The sequence below is a fragment of the Eschrichtius robustus genome, chromosome 1 (genome assembly GCF_028021215.1).
Source record: "Eschrichtius robustus isolate mEscRob2 chromosome 1, mEscRob2.pri, whole genome shotgun sequence".
NCBI lineage: Eukaryota > Metazoa > Chordata > Mammalia > Artiodactyla > Eschrichtiidae > Eschrichtius > Eschrichtius robustus.
Genome location: NC_090824.1, coordinates 129,376,243 through 129,397,303, shown reverse-complemented (window position 1 = coordinate 129,397,303; position 21,061 = coordinate 129,376,243). Strand labels below are relative to the sequence as shown.

The following is a 21,061-nucleotide window of genomic DNA, read 5'->3' as shown; positions in this document are numbered from 1 at the left end:
CTCCAGGCTTTCTCACACCAGTCCTTCTAACAAGAACCAGAACCGATTTCTCCCCACTTTAAAACCTCCCGTCATTCCCAGTTGCTTTCACAACAGATCCCGAACTCCTTGTGGTCGCACTCGAGGCCCTTCCTGCTTCCCCAGCCTCACCTGCCACTTCTGCCCGCACCCCAACACTGGTAGTCCCACTGGCCCCCGCTGTTTCCCAGCGCACCTGCCCTTTCACACCGAGGCCCTACCGACCACAGACCCCTGCCTGAGACCCCCTCCCTCATTTCCTGAGAAGCTCCTGCTTCCCCGTGGTAACCCCTTACAACACCTGCTTACATTTCACCCTCACAACAACTCCAGGAGGTGGTGGTGGTCATCGTATCCCCCTTTACAGAGGAGGAAACTGAGGCACAGAGAGGGGTTAAGTGGCCTGAACAGGCCCACACAGCCAGCGAGCGGCAGAGCGGGATTCCCACTCAGCAGCTGGCTCCTGAGCCCACGCTTCACGAGAGAGCATGGTCCCCACGCCATGCTCTCTGGGGTGGCTTCCTGAAGCCCCAAAAGGCCACACAGGGCCCCCCGGCCCTCACAGCTCCCTGGCACAGCCCTATGCGTGCTCTGTGGAAATCATCCGTGTCCGAGCGCTGCCCCGTTATAACCCTGAACTCCCAGAGGGCGAGTGCCCTGTCTCAGCCACATCTGTCCCCAGGGCTGGGCCAGGGCTGGGCACGGAGAAGTCCCTCAAGACATGTCTGTTGAATAAACCTAGGACGTCGTTGTCGTGTGTGTGTACCGGGGGGTCCCAGGTCCCCGCAAACACAATCTCCTCACAGATCTCCGTGTCCACCTGGAGCCTGGGGGGCAGCATAGGAGAGCCAGCAGGGCCCTTCTGTCCTCACCTCCACCACCCCTTCCTCACTGGACTGGGGAGAGGCAGGATGGGCCCCTCCTCAGACAGACACACACACACACACACACACACACACACACACGCGCGCGCGCTGTTCCTATAGCCAGAAGGGGAAGCTGAGTGGAGTGAGGCCCCCGAGAAAAGAGGGGGGCTGCCTGCCGTGTCCTCCCTTCCCCCTCGGGGGGCCCCCAGTGTCCTCAAACAGACTTCAAGTTCAGTGCAGAGGACCTGAAGGAGGGGCTGTCAGTGCAAAATCAGTCCCTCTGTCAGGCCCAGGTCCTGTTCCACGGCCCAGAGTGAAGACGAGCAGCCCACCTGATGGTCTTTCAAAGGCCTCTCCTCCCAGAGGTTTTGTGTCTGTTTGGCTTTAGGGTATTTAGGGGAAACTGAGCCCCAAACCTGCATCCATCTCTTCCTGCTTCCCTGGCCCTGACTTTCCAAGACCAATCTCGTGCCTGTTCATAACCCTAGGGGGAAGGAATCATGTAATTTTGTTTCTGTGATGCAGAAGGGCTTTGGAAACGTGTTCTGTGAAAGGCCGTGTCTGTACACACACACAGGCGCGTGAGCACACACACGTGGCAGGTGGTGTGTGTAGGGCTAGCCTGCAGCCTGGCTCCTTCACCGCCCCGCCGTCCATCCCCAGCCCAGGAGATTCTCACAGCTGGAGCTCAGCACACCCTCCTTCCTCTCCCCGCCCCCTACCCTCCAACAAAGGGACCTCTAGCAGAGGAAGCCACTTGCTGGTGGTCTGCGCTAGTCACCTCCCGTCTCTGGGGCTCAGTGACCCCACCTGTAAGCTGGATGATAAGTCCCGCCTCTAGGATTGATCCAGAGAGGATGACAAAACATATACGTGAGCGCCTGCCCACTCTCTCCACGACCTGGCACCGCTGAGCCAGTCCCCCGCCCCTGCACCGGGTCCCCACCATGCTTTCCGCACCCAGACCCAAGCTGCACCCGAGCCTCCAGGGCCCCTGTGGTCCCAGGATCTGCGGCCTGTGCTGCAGCTTCAGCCTGGGCAGTTGGGGGGCTGGGGGCAAGGGTGGCCCCCACACCCGGGTCTCGGGCCCCACCTAACTGGTGCCCGTGATGCCCCCATCGCCCCAGGACGACTCGGACGGCAACATCGAGTGTGTGAACGAGGAGAAGAGGCTCCACAAGAAAGTCTGCAACGTCAGCTACCCCTTCTTCCGGGCCAAGGCCAAGGTTGGGGCTGGGGTGGTGTGGGGAGGGACCGGGGTGGGTCGGGGAGGCACAGGGGAGGCAAGAGAAGTGGAAGGGAACAGAGCGGAGGACTGGGGAGGGATGGAGAGGCCTGAGGGCGCCTTTTAAGCAGGTTAGTTTTTTCTCCCATGAAATGACCTTCAAGTGACCTAATTAGCCAGCCATCCCCAGGGCTGACAGCGCACCCCAGGAGAACACCAGGACCCTCACCTCAGGGGGAATCCTACCACTCCCACCCACCACTCTCCCACCTCCTCTTGGCCATTTACCCCACTGTCCTGTATCCTAACCCGTTTTTAAAATGTCCAGCCTCTGTCATGGTGCTGTGCCTGGGGAGAGATGGGAAGAAAAATGAACGTTTCTTGAGCACCTACCATGTGCTTAAAAGTACATGTGAAAAGAGTGTAGGGATGGGAGAGGTAGACTCCAGACTGTGGGGACGTTTGCCCATCACCCCCGGGCAGTAGGCAGCCCCTGAAGGTTCTAGAGCAAGAGGAGACCTGACTGAGGCCGAGCTGCTTGTAGAGCAGGAACCAGACAGAGGGGAGCTGGAGGCAGGGGCCACCTAGAGAGTAGCAGTGTGTTCCCAGGAGCAAGGTCTGCAAGGCTGGGGGAGAGGGAGGAGAAGGGGGAGGGGGATTAGGGCTCCTGACAAAAGAACTTCCCCAGTGCGACAAAAGTCAAGATTGTGGGTTTTGAGGTGAGGCGCTGACGCACCCAGGAGCTCTTGGGTGAAGACCCAGGGGGAGCAGCATACAGCCCAAGCTTCCCCACCCGACCCTGCGGCCGCTCAGGAAGTAGCCATCCCCGCCCCCGCACCCCACCCCTGCCACCAGGTCTCCTTGGGAAACCCTGTGAGGGTCAGACCTGGGAAGAGCACGAGAGGTCTGTGCAAAGCCCCAGGAGCGCCACCAGGTGGGGCAGAAGGTAGCAAAGAGGGTCAGATGTCAAAGGGCACAGTCAGGGGACCCAGGCCCTACTCCTGGGTGAAGGCCAAGGGAAGCACCAGGACCTGGGCCGTCAGAGCGGTGGGAGGGCCGCTGGACAAGGAGACAGGTGTGTGTGACTAGCCTCTGGGCAGCTGGGGACAGCCTTCACCCTTCTCCAGGCCTCACACCTGTTCACACGCAAGAACGGGGGGTGCATGAGGGGGTCTTATCACTAGATTCCGGCCCGCACTTCCTGCGATGCATGGTGATGGCCATTTCCCCTTCCCACCATGAAGTGCCCCCCAGAAATTCCTGCAGAAAGAGTCTGAAGTTGGATTTGCTGCCTTCTGTTTGCCTGTAGTTAAAAACAAAACGGGAGGGGGCGGAGGGCTGGCCTCACAGCCAAGAAGCCCCAGCAGGGGAGCTGTTGACCTTGGCTGCATTCCCGCTACAGCCCCTGAGCTCAGCTCACATTACTCCAGCACCTGGTCCTCCCTCCCCCAGCCCGTTCCCTGCCAGCAGGGCCCACCAAAAGGGCAGGGGTTGGGAGGGGCAGTCCAGGGCTGGTGTGGGCAGTGCTCAGACAGGCAGTTCCCAGCCAGCCCGGCTCCAGCGACTTCTTCCTTGTAGGTGGCTTTCCGTCTGGATTTCGAGTTCAGCAAATCCGTCTTCCTGCACCACATGGAGATCCAGCTCACAGCGGGCAGGTCAGGGCTTGCCCGCTCCTTCTCCCTCCCTGCTCGCTACTCCTGAGCCCTGTTCTGCTGCTGGGAACTGCCCCTCCCCACACCAAATCCCCCGCCAAGCCTTGTCCATCGCTGCCCTCCCTGGGTGGGCCCTGGGTCAGTCCCCAAGTGCGGGCCAACCTGCTGCCCGCTGTGCTGCTGCCATTCTTTGTTCTTGGGCAGCTTGGATATAAATAATAATACCCTCAGCTTTCTACAGCATTTTATATAGCAATTATTTAAAAGCCCTACAGTTATAAAGTACTATGCATGTAATATCTCAGTCAGTCCTCACAGCAGCCCCTTAAGACAGGCAAAGCAGGGCTTATTCCCCACTCCACCCCACCTCCCAAGTTACAGGTAAGAAAAGGAAAGCTCAGAGAGGTTGAGTGAATTTCCCAACAACACACAGCATGTAAATAGTACAGCTGGGAGCTAACTAGTTTTCCTACTCCTTATCCAGTGCTCTTTATGTCCTGGTCACTTCTCTCCCCTTGGAAACTTCCAATTTTAAAAGGCCTTTCCTTACTCTATGTGGGTCTGTCTGTCTGTCTGTCTCTCAGGCCTCCCTGAGGCAGCTTGCTGTAGATGGACACCATGAATCACCCATGTCAGTAATAAACACACGGAGGCGAGGAGGAATTCTGGCTGTTCTGGAGCCTTATAAACCCTCCTGAGAACTTCTCCACACTGAGAAATAAACACTGCAGGCAAACCGAGCACCAACATTCCAACACACACACACATGCGCAAACCAGTCAGCAGTCACAGGAGTGCTGGGGATCAACACAGCAGCATGTGCGTGTATCCAGGTATAGTTAGCCAAACTGTGCACTCTGGTGGAATTCTCACTTGACATGAGGCGAAGTTTGTAAGATGTGTTGGTATCTTAAGGCCTCCCTCTTAGAAAGCAGTCTGTTCTCACAGGGCAATGAACGCCCTTGCCTGCAGTGTCCTTGGCAGTGCGGGTGTTGGCGGGTGTTTGTGAGTTAGGCATATATAGGCAGGGGACACTGGGCATCTGTGTGTGTCAGGTCTCCCTTTTCTAACTAAGCACCTATCTGGGGTAAGGTTTCCGAAGGAAATCAAACAGTGTATGTAATGAGCAGAAATCATACCTTTTTTATGTCTAAATGATCTGCTCCGGTAGTTCACGGTGCTCAGAAGTGAAGGGAAGCATATTCAACAAAACTTCCTCTAATGCCTCTGAATTTCACTCTCCGGCCTTTTCAAGGCAGCATAGCCCCCATGGGAGCTGGCGCACCCCTAGTCAGCTCTGGTGGCCGGGGGGTCGGCTCAAGGGTCAGTAAACGCTCTGCTGTGAATTCCTCATGCTCTTCCCCTCTCTTGGGCAGACCCTTGCCCTGGAGGCGTCATCTCCCGGGGCGGGGGGGCGGGGGGTAGGTAGCACAGGATGTGCCCCTCTGACAGATGAGGAGGGCACACAGGCCGCTGTGACCAAGCTGGCGCCGTCCTCCCAGCCTCCAGCCCAGATGTGCTGCACCCAGAAAGAGGGCAGGGAAAGCTGAGGTCTCCAGGTCCCCTGCCTCCCCGGCCCTTCCCCTCCCGGGAGACACCTCTGATGACCCCCTGGCTGGCTGCTCTGGTGCAGCAGGCCTAGACGCCCCAGGATGCTCCTTCTCAGCCTGACTTGGATCCCTCCTGCTGCCCTGAGCTGGGTGGAGGGAGGGCTGCCCCTTCCTGACCACAGGCGCTGCCGCCTCTCCTTGCAGTGACAGTGACGAGGAAGAGAGCACCAAGGAAGACAACACGGCCCTCCTGCGCTTGCACCTCAAGTATGAGGCTGACGTGCTCTTCACCAGGTGGGCTGCGGCCCCAGGGCCCTCATGCTGAGGGACCATGGGATGCAGTTGGGTATGCCCCTGAGAGTGCACCCCCCTCGTCCATGGAGGGGAGGTGGTGTCAACATGGGGGAGGAAGAGATACAGACCTGGTCCCCAGGGAGCTCCCCGCAGTGGGGGAGGGGGAGGGCTGGAGCAGCAGGCAGTATCCACCCCAGGTGCAGGCTATAAGCGGAGGCATGGTCTGCAGAGAATTTTAAAATAGTAAAACCTGCTAAAAAGTCCATCTGCATTTCATTACCACCTTGCACTAGCAATTCTAAATAGCATCAGTGAGAAAATGCTCCTCCCTGCAGGGCAGACTGCTCCCACCGCCCACCCACCTCAGTCTGCCAGTGGTCCCCAGTGTGCCCCCTGAGAGCTCCCAGGAGGGCGGAGAAGTCAGAAGGTAACAACAGACAGACAGAAAGTTCAGGCCCTCCCACGGCCACCACTAGAGGCTGGAACGGTGCACAGTGGGCAAGTTCATGATCAAAAGAGGCCATGCCCCTGGGCAGGAGGCGAGGGCAGGGGTGGCAAATAACTTGCTCTTCTGGTTCACGGCCATCCCACACGAGGCAGACATTGCTAATTGATCTCAGAGTTTATTCCTGCTGAGCCTCAGAATCCTTCCCAACACAGCACTCCCAATGGACACAAGAGGAAACGTATTTGCTGTGGTCTAGGGGGAGGCGGGTGCGTGCCCACACCCTCTTTCGTTCGTTTATCCATCTAGCCCACACTGACTGAGCTCATGGCGGCCCTGTCCTCTGTCCCTGCAGGAGCAGCAGCCTGAGCCACTACGAGGTCAAGCCCAACAGCTCGCTGGAGAGATACCATGGCATTGGGCCTCCCTTCAACTGCGTTTTCAAGGTTAGTCTGGAAGGGAGTCAAGCAGACAGCGAAAGACAGGAGCTGAGGATCCCCCATCTGGGAGGGGAGGAATCTGGAATCATTGCTAGCATCTGGGGTTCAGCCTCAACCCTGCCACCCATTCACTGTGTGACTTTAGGCAAGTCCCTTCCCCTCTCTGGGGCTCTCAGTCCTCATCTGGAAAATTATGGGGCTGAACTGGGAGGATGTGTCAGTGAAGATTAGCTGTAGCTGCTTATAATTTTTAAAGTATGAAAAAAAAACAGTGGTCTAAATGCCCTGGGGTTTATTCTCTCCCATAAAAGAAGTCCAGAGTTGGTAGCTTTACAGAGTTATCCGGGATTGGGTCTCCTTGTGTCTGTTCCATCATCCTCAACATGCAATTATCAGCCTATCAAGTTCACCTCATAGTCCAAGGTGGCTGCAGCTCCAGCCATCACGTTCTCATTCCAGGAAGAAGGAAGGGGAGAAGAGCAGACCAGACCCCTGCCTACTAAGAAACCTCCTTGGCAGTTCCTTGCACTTCCAGTTACTTCTCATTGTCCAAAACGGTGTGATTCAGCTGTAAGGGAGGCTAGGAAATATGCCTTTTTGTCTTGCTTTCTGTCACTAAGGAAGGAGGGAGAAGGAGAATTAGGAAGCAGTTTAGAATCTCTGCCACGATGTGCCCCAAGATCTCCCCAGCCCTGAACTGCTGAGTGAGAATTGGGAGCAGGTAGATGGCTGGAAACATGCAGATGCCTCAATGGCTCATCCAAGAGAGATTTAGTAACCTGCCCAAGGCCACACAGCTCATCTGTGGCGGCAGCCCCAGGTTATGTGCTCAGGCTTTCTGATTCCAAAGCCCTATTTGTGATCACCGTGGCTCTGACACCAAATGTGTCACGGCTAGAATGTGAACCAGCACACACTCACTATTTACATCCTGCATCAGTTACTGATTATTTCTCACAATAAAGGAATTGCTGTCACCCTCTCCACCCCGACCTCTGTCCAGGGAGGCCACCAGCACCACAGCCAAGAGAGGGTGAAAAGGGAAGTAACCCTTGCTGTCAGCCTCGTGGCCCCCTAGTGACCCATCTTCAGCCTCCAGGAGCCCATCCCTTTCAGCTTTCATGCAGTTTCATCTTGTAGCCCCCCGCCAAGATCTGGGAGAGCTTTGGAGCATCTACAGTGAAAAAGCCAGGGGGCTTGAAGGGGCCTGGCTGGGGGGATCGCCCCTGTGAGCCTCGTCCTCCACCCCCCAACTGCTGCTGGGTGTACTGACACCTCCCCACCTCTGGCCGCAGATCCAAAACTTGGGCTTGTTCCCCATCCACGGGGTGATGATGAAGTTCACTGTTCCCATCGCAACCAGGGGCGGCAACCGGCTGCTGCTGCTGAAGGGCTTCTTCGCTGACCAGGTACCCGTGTCCCGGGGGGCCAGCACAGGGAAGGGGACAAACATATCCCTAGGTGTGCCCCCAAGTCCCCAGACCTCAGCTCCTTCTCCCGAGCCCAGGGCCAGCTGGGCCTTCTCTGGGCAGAGGAGGAGAGACGACCGTGTCTGGGACGCCGAGTCTGCCAGTGCTGGTGGTGAGGCTGGTTGCGTGTGTCCTCGTGCAGGCGAACACGTCCTGTAACATCTGGGGGAACAGCACTGAGTACCGGCACGCCCCGACGGAGGAGGACTTGAGTCGTGCCCCACAGCTGGTGAGCGTCCCCCGTGCCAGGAGCCCCGAGGGACAAGGAGAGGGGGCTGCCTGAGCTCCTTGTCCAGTAGTTTGTCCAGAAGAGCTTGTTGAGTACCTCTATGTCCCAACCTCAAACCGAAAGGACACAGAATAAAGAAAAGATACATCTTGCCCTTAGTGAGCTCGCCATCTCACAGGAGACATGGGATTGAGTGTAAAGAAGCCAGGTAGCGAGGCTGGGATACATGGGGCAGTGGAGCAGACAACCTCCAGTAGAGAAGCAGGGGTCATGGACTTGCCCCTGTGCCTAAAAGTGCTGGTAGGATACGGACAAGCAGAGGGAGGAGGAAGGAGCCAGACCACATGGGGCTTGTACTAGAGACACTGACCACGTCAGCTGGGGCCTCCCTGCCCCCAGAGATGGAAGGCAGCCCAGCTCCCACTCCTGAGGCCCTCCCCAAGACACCTGCTAGTGTCCAGGTTTCTGTTCCCAGGGCCGCCTCTGTCCCCACATACCAATTTCTGAGCGTGCCTTCACTATTCCTTACCCAAATAAAAATCTTAGCTATTTTCATTTTGTTCATTTTCAAGTGCCTCACACAAAACATCTTTGGAATGTAGTGCACTTTACTGAAGACTTGAACTTGGGTGGGGTGAGGTGGCTGTGAGGGAGCAACACAAATAAGTTTAACCTAATAAGTCCTAATTATTTGATGATTTGTTTGGGTTTTCTATTAGGACAGTATCATCTGCAAGTAATGATAGTTTTAGTTTTACCACTCAATCCTTTTAAATTGTTTTTCTTGTCTTATTGCTCTGGCTATAAGGGCAATGGTAAACAGAAATGATGACTGTCTTGTCTTGATCCTGCTTTTAAAGGGATTATTTTTAATTTTTCATTATTAAATGTGATACTTGCCACAGGCTTTTTTTTTTTTAATAAATTTATTTATTTATTTATTTATTTAATTTATTTATTTATGGCTGTGTTGGGCCTTCGTTTCTGTGCGAGGGCTTTCTCTAGTTGCGGCGAGCGGGGGCCACTCTTCATCGCGGTGCGCGGGCCTCTCACTATCGCGGCCTCTCTTGTTGCGGAGCACAGGCTCCAGACGCGCAGGCTCAGTAGTTGTGGCTCACGGGCCCAGTTGCTCTGTGGCATGTGGGATCTTCCCAGACCAGGGCTCGAACCCGTGTCCCCTGCATTGGCAGGCAGATTCTCAACCACTGCGCCACCAGGGAAGCCCCAACCACAGGTTTTTTAAAATAAGCACCCTTATTCAGATTCAGGACATTCCCTGGGAGTTTTTATCATAAACAGAAGTTGGATTTCATAAAAGGCTTTTTTCTGCATCTGTTGCAGTAATACTGTCATTTTCCCTTTAATGCGTTTGCATGGTGATGACATTTATAGGCGCCCTAACGTTGACCCAAAGTTCTGTTCCTGAAATACACCCAGTTATGCACAACTTCAAGTGGAGCATCGGATATACCGTCTTTACCTTGTCCTCCAGCCAGCCCCTGGCAGCCCCAGCCCATGTGTCCCCCACCCCCATCCCCTTCCTTCTTCCTTGTGCTCTGCCCCTCCTACCTCAGGAACAAAACCCCACTTGGTCAAGCTGGGCATCTGAGCCATCTCTCTGGTGGCCAAGCCCCTGCTCACCCTGAGACCCACCTTCTCTTTCAGAATCACAGCAATGCTGATGTAGTTTCCATCAACTGCAACGTGAGGCTGGCCCCCAACCAGGAGATCAGTTTCCATCTGCTGGGGAACCTGTGGTTGAGGTCCCTAAAAGCAGTAAGTAGAGCCCCGGGGGGGCCAGGCTGGAGGAGGCAGGTGCTGGGGCGTCTCCCCCGGGGGAGGGGCCAGAACCTGACAAGGCCTCTGATTACACAGCTCAAGTACAAGTTGATGAGAATCACGGTCCACGCAGCCTTGCAGAGGCAGTTCCACAGCCCTTTCATCTTCCGCGAGGAGGATCCCAGCCGCCAGGTGAGCACTGGGAACCCTGCAGACCTGGGCCCCGGCCAGGCCAGCTTGGGGAAGGGTCGCCCCTTCCCCGAGAGTTTTCCTACTCCCCTTGCAGAAGAGAGAGGGACAGGCCTGCCAGCAGTCAGTGCAGCATCAGAGGCGAGGGAAAATCGAGACAAACAGGCTGTTAGGGGCAAAAATGGGGAGCACAGGGCCAGAAATAGGCATTGGCGCTGTCCCTCGGGGGCACCAAGCGCTGCACCTCAACAGCCCCCGGAGGCGAGGAAGGAGGGACACCTGCGTGTTTTACACTAGAGGAAGCGGAAGTGCCGCCCAGGCCTGCCTGCCTGCCCACCTGCCTCAGGGCGGCGAGGCTGGGTCTTGGCAGGCTGGCAGCCTAGAACGGCCAGCCAACCCTCCCCTCCCCATCCATCCGTGCCTCAAATCTAATGAATGAAGTCTGCTGCGAACTGAAATTGTGAAGACCGAGGGATTCGAGCTGTCTCTGAATCGGAACTCTTTTTGAATTGAGTAAAACCAGACTGTCACACATCAGACTGGCTTGAATCAGGGTCCAGGAAAGGGGTAAGGCTCCATGTGGTGCTCTCTGGGAAAATGAGAAATTGGGTCTTGAAAAAAAAGGCGGCTCCTCTGGAAGGAGCTGGGCGTCTCGGGCGTGGGACGCTGCTGCCCTCCACTGGCCACATCCCCAACCCTGGCCTGGGCTCCGGGTGAGCGTCCTGTACCAGATGCGCAGTCACCCACCAGCCCCACCCCAGGAGATGCTGGAGAGCAAAATGGGCCTGGTCAGGAAGCCAGACCTCCATAAAACACAAACGTCGATCCCAAACAGCGTGTGGGTGTGCCAGGCAGAGAGGGAGCCGGCACAGAAGCCCGAAGCAGCATTCAGCAGGTCCACCCGAGGAGCTGTGTTATTTGTTCGTTCTGCAGCGTTTGTCGGGTGTTCATCCTGTGACTCAGGCTCACCCCCCAGATGAATTAGGCAGACAAGGGGGCGAGGACAACGAAGTGTGGGTGCAGTCTGGGGGAGAGCACAGGTGCTGGCATGGGGGTTGGTCAGAGCAAGCCATGTCCAGGGAAGGCTTTCTGGAGGAGACGGTCCACTTGACCTGAATCTTGAGAGACATGTGGGAATTTTCCAGGCAATCAAGCGAGAAGAGGCATGGTACAGACACCCCGCACACACACACAAACCACCCCTTTCTCCACACTAGTCCATTTGTCATTTACTAGTTTAAGTGATTTCTCCTTCCACTCCCACTTCCCACCCCCCAAAACCCCTCTTATACTCTCTGGATGCCTCACTTCTCTTAGAAAGCCAGCAACCCAGAATTTAAGCCCCTGTTGCCTTGGCTCTGTGCGAGGTGCTGGTGTGGGAAGGCAGAGCCAGGTCCCAGCCTTCAGGGATGGAAAGAGCATAGAAGGGACCTGCTGTTGGTGGAGCCCTACCTATGTGACAGACACCGTAACAGACACTTCCCACGTTACCCGGCTTACTCCTCACAGCACTGTGAGGGGCGTCCCCACGTCCATTTTTCAGATATGGAAATGGAGGCTGTGTGAGGTAAGGCGGAAGGGGAGCAGGCTTGCCTCAAGGTGAATAGAGAGTCACTGGCCAAGCCGGGCTCCGCCATGCTGTCGTGGGGTGCGTTCATTCAGGCTTTCAGCGCGTTAACTGAGCTCCCGCTCCGTCCCAGGCGCTGTTCCAGGCACTGAGGATAAAGCAGTGAGCAAAATAGAAAAAGCCCCTGCTCTCCCTGGAGCTGACACTCTAGACGGGGGTGGGGGGAAGAGTCAACGAACATAAACACATACAATATCAGTGGTGATAAGGTCTGCCCAGAAAAACGCAGGCGCGTAAGGGTGGAGACGAGGGGTGCTATTTTATACAGGGAGACTGGGGAAAGCCTATAAGGGGACAGCAGACAGAGACTAGAAGAAATACAGTGGTGTCATGCAGCGAAGGGGGTTGGGGAAGCCCCAGCAGCAGAAGGAACAGCGATGCAAAGTCCCAGCAGCCGGCGTGTGCTGGGCGCGTTGGCAGCCGGGTGGCTGAGGGCTGGAGTAGAGAGAGCAAGGGGCAGAGCAGGAGATGAGGCCGGCGAGTTAAGCAGGGCCGGAGGGTGCAGGGCCTTGCAGGCCAGGACAAGGACTCTGTTTTTCACTCTGAGTAAGATGGGAAAACCTGGAGGACGGAGCAGAACAGAGAATAAATCCCCTGCCTCTGGCTACTATTCCAAGAACAGACTGTAGGGGGCGAGACACAAGCAGAAGAGGCAGCTAGGCGGCTGCTACGGTCTCCAGGTGGGAGATGAGGGTGCTCAGTCCAAAGCGGTAGCCTTGGAGGTGGCAGGAGTGGCCACATTCTGGGTGTTTCAAAGGTAGAGCAGATAGACTTTGCCAGAGTCCACGTGGGTGTGAAAGTGAGAGTCAGTGACCAATACAAGAAGCAAGAGCAAGGAAGGACAAGGCTGCCATTTGCTTTGAGGGGAAGGATGTTGAAGGAACAGGTTTGAGGGTGAGGAGTGAGATCAGGAGTTTATCTGGGGACATGTCAAAGATGCCAGGCAGGCCGAGGAGACAGCTGGATGAGTCTGGAATGCAGTAGAGAGTCCGGGTAGAAGGTAGCAATGTGAAAGCATTAGCAGGCATAAAGATGGTTACGGCCCTAGGACTGAGTGAGCTTCCTGGGGGCTGCGTTAGGGCTCTCACGGCCCTGGGCACTTTTGCTTTCAGGGCCTTACTCCATAAACAAGATTTTTTTTTAAAGTATTATTTTCTGACTTGGTCTGTATGAAGACAAATATAATCCAGACAAGATTATATTTTTTGATTCTAACTTTAAAAGAAATTAGAACATTTCTGTGGGCCCCTAAAAGCACCATGGACCCTGGGCGCCGTGCCCACGGTGCCTACTCCATAAGTCAGCCCCGAGCTCACCAGAGCCATGAGACACACCAACATTTAGGAAGCAGCAAAGAGAGCAAGAATGAGTGGCCCATGTGGTAGAAGGAGAAAGCAGGGAGAGCAGAGTGGCCCCAGGCCCAAGGCAGAAAGCGTCTCAAAGAGGAGGTGGGATCACTTGGTCACTTAAGTCAGGTGTCCGCTGCGCCAGGGCTGGGAGCTCTGAGGCCTCTCGGCAGGCTGGTGCCACCCATCCCTTCAGCATCTCCCTGAAGAAGGGGATGCAGCTCTCCTACCAGGTGCCAGCTGTCTCCTACCCTCCTGCACCACCCCAGGCTGCCACCTGGGCCCCAGCACAGTAGCGCTGTTGACCTGGCCTCACCCCTCACCTTGCAGATCACATTTGAGATCTCCAAGCAAGAGGACTCACAGATCCCCATCTGGATCATCGTGGGCAGCTCCCTGGGGGGCCTCCTGCTGCTGGCGCTGCTGGTCCTGGCACTGTGGAAGGTGAGGGCCCCCGCAGGGTGCGGGTGGCGGGCAGCATCCCGGCTGTCCGGGCCTGGGGCCTCCGCCTCTGAGCTCTGTGGCCAGTCCCCATGTTCTCCTCCGCATGGGAGCTGGGGCCCACCCAGCCTCCTCCCCAGAGCTTACCGACTCCTCACCACAGCAGGCAGATGGGCTAGGGCCACCAGAGGGTACTCAGCCTACGGTTCCAACCCTTTTGTGGGTCCCTCTGAGAACCTGATGAAAGCTAGGCTTCCTCTGATCAGAAAAAAAGCAAGCACACGCAACCACAAAATTTCTCCAACAATGTCAGACTGTTAAGAAGTCCCCCAAAAGCCCTTCTCTATCTCTTAGCCTCAGGCTAAGAACCCCTGGTCTCAACCTCCTCCTATTATAGATGAGGTGAAGGAGGCCCAGAGAGGGGTGTTGACTCGGGCAGCGTCACACAGCATGACTGCTTGCCTCTTGACACAGGCTCCATCCACTTGGTTCCAGCCTCCCTGTCACCAATTAAGTGGCCCATTGTGCAGCCTGGCAGTGGTAGGGGAGATATGCAGCATGAGCTGGGGCATTCAGGGAAGGCTTCTGAGGAAAGAAGCCTTAAGAGAGTGAGTGAAGGGAGAGCAGGAAGGGGAGACAGGCCTTGTCCACCCTGCCCACACCTGAGATTTCTCCCTTTGCCTTCCCACAGCTCGGCTTCTTTAAAAGTGCCAAGCGCAGGAGGGAGCCCGGCCTGGACCCCACCCCCAAAGTGTTGGAGTGAGGCTCCGGGGGAGGCTGTGAGTTGATGGGGGCCAGGACGCGGGCCCAGGCAGTGTGCAGGCCCGTGGCCCACCGAGCTGGGGTGGAGAGGACGCCGGCTCGCTTTGCACTTGACCTCATCTCCTGAGAGACCAAGTCTGCTCCCTCTGAAAGGAACTCAAGTCAGTTTTATGAGGGACTGTCCTACTGGGAGCCATGGCACCTCCAACACAGATCCCTAGGGATTTAAAGGGACACCCCCCGCAAGGTACACCCCAAAGCCGCTCCCAGGCTCTGTGGGGGCATTTGCTGCCCCCATCACTAAGGTGCTAGAAATTCGTCATCACCCCATGCTCAGAAGAAACCCAGAGAGGAAGACTACAAATGCAAACCCACTCTGCCCTCTCCAGGCCTCTAGTTCCAGTGGGACCTAATGGGACAGCAGATCTGCACTCTGCGCTGTCCTCCCACCCCAACGCTGTCCATGGCTCCCGAGTCACCTCACCCCTTCCGCAGGCCGGAGATAGGTCCCCGGAGCGCCCCCTGCCTGAGGGGCTCAGCGGTGACAGCTGTTGGCCTGGATGAAGACAGACTCTGGGACGCGGAGACTGTGATGGACGGGCAGCTGGGACCTAGGAGACTGGGCACCCACCAAGATGCGGAGGTGGGCGGGCTCTCCCGCATCCCCACCGTGCGTTCACACTGACCACCGCCCACATCCCCTCCCAACGTGCTCTCAGCAGCTGCAGGCCTGCAGCTGCCACCCCTCCTGCTGCTTTTGTTCCTGGGAGCCTGGCGGATGACGCAATCCCCAGGCTCCACGTTCCCACTTCATCTTCCACCGCAGCCTGTCCCGATGCGATGGCAAGGCTGCAGGCCGTGGGCAGGGGTAGAGGTGGGGGGCCTCACACACACACACACACACACACACACACACACACACACCCCACCCCCCCCCACCCCCCCCCCTCACGGCCTCCCATCCCTCCCTTCCAACCACCCATCACCCATGGGGGAGAAGGGCTGGACCAGTGCTGAGGGGTCCTCCCTGGAATGCACTGGATAAAGCCGGTGCAGGAACCCCCGGAGCCTGTGCAACCTTGGTGGCAAATGTCTGATCTGCCAGCCCATGGGGCAAGTGGTACTACCAATGACAGCGCCCCGAGGACAAGAGGCACGCCTGGTGCCCAGCCGAGTAATTTATGCCTTAACCTTGTTTTGAGGTAGGAATGAAGGGGGGATACATCAAAGGCATCTGTCCCCTGTCACATAGTACGACCTTTACTGTCGTAAATATTTTAAAGAAATTTTTAAAAATACAGTGTTTAAAAACAACTAAGAGGCTGCCATCCCTTTTGTGGGCAGAGCATGTCCTAGTGAGCCACACTCTTTGAGGACAGGAGGTGGATGAGGGGCTCCCTGCTTCTTTCCCATTGTCTGTAGATGTTTGGAAAGGACTTGTCCACCCTTTGCTCCCTGCAACATCCCCTCCCAGTGGCTGCCTGGTCTGGGATGGACATCTCCAGTGATGGAGCACTCCCTCCCTCTTTCCCTCCCTCCCAAGCCCACCTGTTCCATCTTTGGCCAGTTTAGATAGTTGAAACCCACATGTCACTGTAGCTTCTACCCCTTCGTTCCTGTTCTTTCCTCTCAGGCCTCCCAGATTTCTCTAGGCTGGCATCTCAGTGCTGACTTTCAAACCCTGACTTCTAGTTTCTTCACCTTTACCCACAGACTACTCTTAAAGTTAGTTGTCTCCATTCTATTCTCATGCCTTTGGAATCCCAAGAAGCCAGTAGAATCTTAGAAATTATTTGGTCCTGTTCCCCCATAGATGAGGACGCTCAGAACCAGAGAAGTTAAGAGAGAGCCCCAGGTTCCACAGCAAAATCCAGACTAATCCCAGGACTGCTGTCTCTCAAGCCAGACTGTCATTCTAGCCCAGCCTTAGAAGGGCTTCGTGAAGGATTAGAAGGAATTGATATGAAGTCACTCGTCACTCTTTATGGGAATATTTTTTCTCAAATGGTGAAACCAAAATCAGAAGGTAACATTTTAAAATCGTATTTCATTTGCGTCATTACCCTCATGAATGGAGTAGTCTGGCTAAAGGAGAATCCATGACCCCGCACCCAAAAGTGCATTGTTTGATCTGGCACCAAGTCTTCTTTCTGTCAAACACCGTCAACTCTGAGAATGCTTTCATGTGAAACCAGACTCTCAGAGATTGGCATTCACGTTTTTAAAATCTGCCATGTGCAGCCACAATGCAGGCCAAACAAAATGCATCTGCAGGTCAGATGCAGCCCAGGGGTCACCGAATTGCAACCCCTGGACTCAGAGGCAGTCTTTATCCCCAGGATGTCATAGTCCCTCCATGTCCTCCCCTACCCTAGGCCAAGAACAACTAAATGGTCAAAAGGTGGAAAAAATGGGAGGCTTGTTTGTATCTTCAAGGCCTTCAGCCCTTGTACTGTGTCGCTCTCCTCTCTCTCTTATCAGTTCTCCCTTTCTGAAATTATTTGCTCTGAGGTATAAATGTCCATGACTGGCCTTAAGTGTGCTGCTAGGGCAAGCAGAGAAGATACATTTTACATGGAGCAAAGCCTCATGCTAGAGCAGCGTTTCTCAGGCCTGGCTGCACATTAGAATCACCTGGAAGCTTTAAAAGCTACCTATACAAGGGCCCACCCCCGGGAGTCAGACTTAATTGGTTGGGAGAGGGGCCAGGGCATCATTTGTGTTTCAGAGTTCCCCTGGCGACTCCAGTGTGCTGAGCGTTGAGGTCAACAGGCAGGTGAATATGTAGGCTAGAAAGCGAACAACAAAAAAGGGGTTTACACGCACAAGTGACCTTCTATGCTAAGTAATGGGAACTGTGTTGTCATCGTAATGCTGTTCAAGTTTACTTGGCTCCCGCCTGCAGTTCAGAAGACTTTCTCGTTGCGGCAAGTCTCCAGAGTGGAATTTGCTACAGGAGATCACCTAGTTCTTGAGTTGGGGGCACATTTGCTAATGTCCAGTGGGGAGATGAACAGCAGCCTCTGAAGCATTTTTAGCATTTGGTGGCAAGCTGTCCAAAACGCAACCGCAAATCAACATGAAAATTCGTATTATGGTTCATAGATGGGAGTTCTTAGCAATGCTCTCTATCTGGTAGTTAAGTGTAATTATTTACGATGGAGCTAAGGAGTGTTAACATGAAGCATAACCAACTTAAAAACGGTTTAGTCTTTTAGAAGCCTTATCGGCCCATCCTAGACACTACTTCAAAACAGCTGCGCTGATTTCCAGATGGCCTCGTGATACTAAAGCAATTCCACAGCACGTGAGCGCGCAGGAGGAAAACGTGCCTGGGGCGAGGCCTGACTGCAAACCAAACTACCAGCAGAAGGCGGTTTTAGAATCTGCTCCGCGGATTGTGAGGATTTTTTAAATTCTAGGCTCACTGTCTAGTAGAGGGAAAGGACCTCCAACAAGGAGTCGTGAACTGAGATGTGCAAGATGTTCCGGGGGGGTCTTATGTTGATTCTGACATGGTGAGACCCCATGCGGGAGGGGCGCCGGCCCTCAGAGAAGATACAGGCGCTGAGGGGCAGACCTTGGGTAGCTTTGAGAGAGGCCTCAGGCCCTTGTGCCATCATCCGGTGTTCTGCAGGGAAGTGGACATCAATTATGCTGTCCCTCAGTTCCGGCCAGCTAAGAGTTGAAAAGGAGAAATTCAGGTAAGAGTGCGGCTTCTTTCTGGTGTCAGATGGTGTGGGCATGTAAGCTCGGAGGGCAGGGTGTGCCTCTTAAAGCAGAGTATCTATCCAGAGCTGAGCTTCTCAAAGTGGGGTCCTGGGGCCAGCTAAATCAGAACCACAGATGACGTTCTACCCCAGAACTCACAGATCCAGTTCCTGTGAGGTAATTTTAAGCACATTAAAATGATAGGACCAGAAATCTAGAGCCGTAAGATTTTGTTATTCTCTAGACTTCAATGTCAGTTTCTTACAGCATGGCCTTTCTCAGCTGCCCTTTAGCCTATCTTGGTGGCAGCAGTCATCGGTAAAAACCCCCAAGGGGTTCCAGTGCCAACAGTGGAGTTTCTGGGTCTTCCTTTTGTTAAGAAAGGTGGTACTTCTTAACAAGATGGGTATCAGGTGAAGGGGGCTAATACGAACACAACAGGGAGAGGGAGGAGAATGACTCTTTACCAGGAAATGTGGGAGAACTTCTCTGAGACCTTTCCTAGAGGTCTATAAAAGACAAGTTGCTGTCTCCATCAGTATTCAAGAGCTTTTAGCATCCATACTCTCCCAAAATAAGACACTAGACTCTTCGCTTTAAGCCCCAAGATGCCAGGCAGCCTCTAATCGAAGCAGCTGGCTTAATCATGCTTCTTTTCTGGCATATAACTGCAACCACACCTCACCCCAAACATGAAGTGGCCAGGTTTCTCCACCAGATACGCCTTGGGTGATTGACTTAATACAGCCATTAGTAGTGAATGGTCCTGTCTTCACCACACTGGCCTTTGTTTTTACCTTTAGCTAATGTCACGTTGCCCTTTATTCTGCACTACTTCTTACCTTTAAAAAAAAAAAATCCCCCCAAATTATCCTTATATTACTATTAATGTCAACTAGATCCCTCTCAAAGGACAGTCAAGCTTAATCGACCACATTAAATCTGCAGAGTGCTTTTGTGTCACTGTCTATTCCATTAGCTTTGACATCACACTAAAGTAGGACAGCATGTTCCAAACAAAAACTGAAACCGGAACATAGGAGCTTTGCTGGTGTAGCTTGAAGGGAGGGTTACAAGCCTGGCACCTGGCCTCTGAAACTTTTCAATAAGATATAGGCTAAAATGTACCTAGCAAACTCACAAGGCTCAAAGTAGGGTATGAGCAGAAAAATATTTTTTTGACGCAGATGGGGGCACCATTCCTTAAGGACTCATCCTTTCTAATCAGTTGTGCATGTTCTTTGTTCCTGTCTCCCTGCACTATATTAAAAATGATGATGGTAAAGTTTTCTGAAACGTTTTCATAAGATGGCCCAAGCCAGAGTTCAAAAGTAATGTCTTAAACTTTCAGAATTAAAATTTGAGGAAAAATCGAAAATCAGATTTCAAAGAGAGACATCTAGCTGGACAACAAGCTTATCAAGGACAGGGACCGTGATTCTTATTTTTTGTATTCACATCCCTGATACGGTGCCCGACACACAGTAGGTGCTCGATACACAGGAATTTCCAACTGTTTCTTCCTACTGGTTGAGGCCAGAGCAAACCCCAGTTCTGTTCTCCGGATAAACTGAGCAAACCAAATTTACAAATCACAGGCAAATTAGAATATATAATTTTGTCTAAGCTTGCCAAAAAGCTAATATTTTGTGAGCTACCTGAAATTTGCATCTCATACTGAAATTTCCTAGATCAGGTATCTGATGAAATATATTACCGCCAGCATTTTCTTTTGTCTGGACATCTGTTACTTTAATACAGCAGACATTACTTGAAATACAGAAAAAGAAAAAAAAAAAAAAGATGATTTAGAATTTGGATGATTTCTGTAGTCCAGTCAGATATTTTTGCCAGGCACAGATCTGGCAGAAATCCTAAGATGAGCTTCTCTGGTACTGGTGTGAGAGTCTTACAGTGAAAGAGCACTGTTCAGCGGGTCACTAAACTCAGAGCCTACCTCAGGCTCTGACACTTGGTCCTTGTGCGACCTTAGATGGACAAGTCACTTCTTTGTGAGCCTGTATCCTCAACTGTGAAGTGACAGAGTTGCCCTAAATGATTTTTTCAGATCTCTACAAAGGGACTCCCTAAATCGAAATTTGAATGCAAACATGTGCGGAGGATGTGCTCCAGTACCACCATTTAATACCCTTCTGGTAATCTTAACTATTGTAATTAGGTAAAAGAAAGAAATATGAGGTATGAATACTGGAAATGAGAAGGCAAAATCATCATTACCTGTAAATGATGATTAGTGTATCTGGGACATCCAAATGAAGCAACTGAAAAAAATTTTTTTAAAAAAAAGGGAAATCCATTAAAATGCCTATATCAAAACATTAACATTTAGAAGTATATACAGTGGAAGAAAGGCTCCTATCTACAATATAAACAAACTAACTAATGATTAAAAAAAGGAAGATATTTGCAAGACCTTCATTAAAAATAAACTTTCTGGTTAGAGAAAAAAGACAAATGAAGAAACATCAGCCCCACTTATAATACTTAACATTTAGCAGGCACTTCACTGTTTTAAGCACTACATTAAGTGTTTTAATTCTCTCACTTGCTCATCACAACTTAGATAATATTATTGTCCCAATGTACAGAAACTGAGACTTGGATCGAAGTCACAGAGCTAGTAAGTGATGGAAAGAACCCAGACAGTATTCCTCAGGGTTCCACCACACTGCCAGGCCAACAGAATAGAAGAGAGAACCCAGAAACAGATCCAATTACTTTATGGGAATTTAGTTTATGATTCATATCAGTGGAAAATAATTAAGAGAGTTCTTGGCTAGCTGGATCCTTAATCAAAATAAATTCCAGGTAGATAAAAGATTTAAACCAAAGACGGCGAGAAGGAAAGGATGTGGAGGAGAAAGAAGAGAAAAAAAAAGAGAGGGGTGGTGGGAATGGGGAGAGAGAAGTGGGAGGGAAAAGCCATAAAAGCACTAGAAGAGAACATGGGTAAAAAAGATATATGAACTTGGAATGGAGACAACTTTACAAGCAAGA

The 21,061-nt window shown here is 53.1% G+C and overlaps 1 protein-coding gene across 2 annotated transcripts in view; it reads left to right on the top strand.

The window, feature by feature from the left end:
• Positions 1-15,646, top strand: part of ITGA11 (integrin subunit alpha 11) — a 127,685-nt gene extending 112,039 nt beyond the window's left edge. The window contains exons 21-30 of one of the 2 annotated variants that reach the window (XM_068554478.1): positions 2,012-2,110; positions 3,688-3,764; positions 5,516-5,605; positions 6,406-6,496; positions 7,786-7,899; positions 8,102-8,188; positions 9,854-9,964; positions 10,064-10,159; positions 13,460-13,573; positions 14,722-15,646. In XM_068554478.1, coding sequence (XP_068410579.1) covers positions 2,012-2,110; positions 3,688-3,764; positions 5,516-5,605; positions 6,406-6,496; positions 7,786-7,899; positions 8,102-8,188; positions 9,854-9,964; positions 10,064-10,159; positions 13,460-13,573; positions 14,722-14,745 — 903 coding nt within the window. In that variant the 3' untranslated portion in view covers positions 14,746-15,646. Of the gene's footprint in view, positions 1-2,011; positions 2,111-3,687; positions 3,765-5,515; positions 5,606-6,405; positions 6,497-7,785; positions 7,900-8,101; positions 8,189-9,853; positions 9,965-10,063; positions 10,160-13,459; positions 13,574-14,261 lie in introns of both variants that reach the window. The other variant, XM_068554486.1, reaches the window with a different exon arrangement.
• The last annotated feature ends 5,415 nt before the right edge of the window (positions 15,647-21,061 follow it).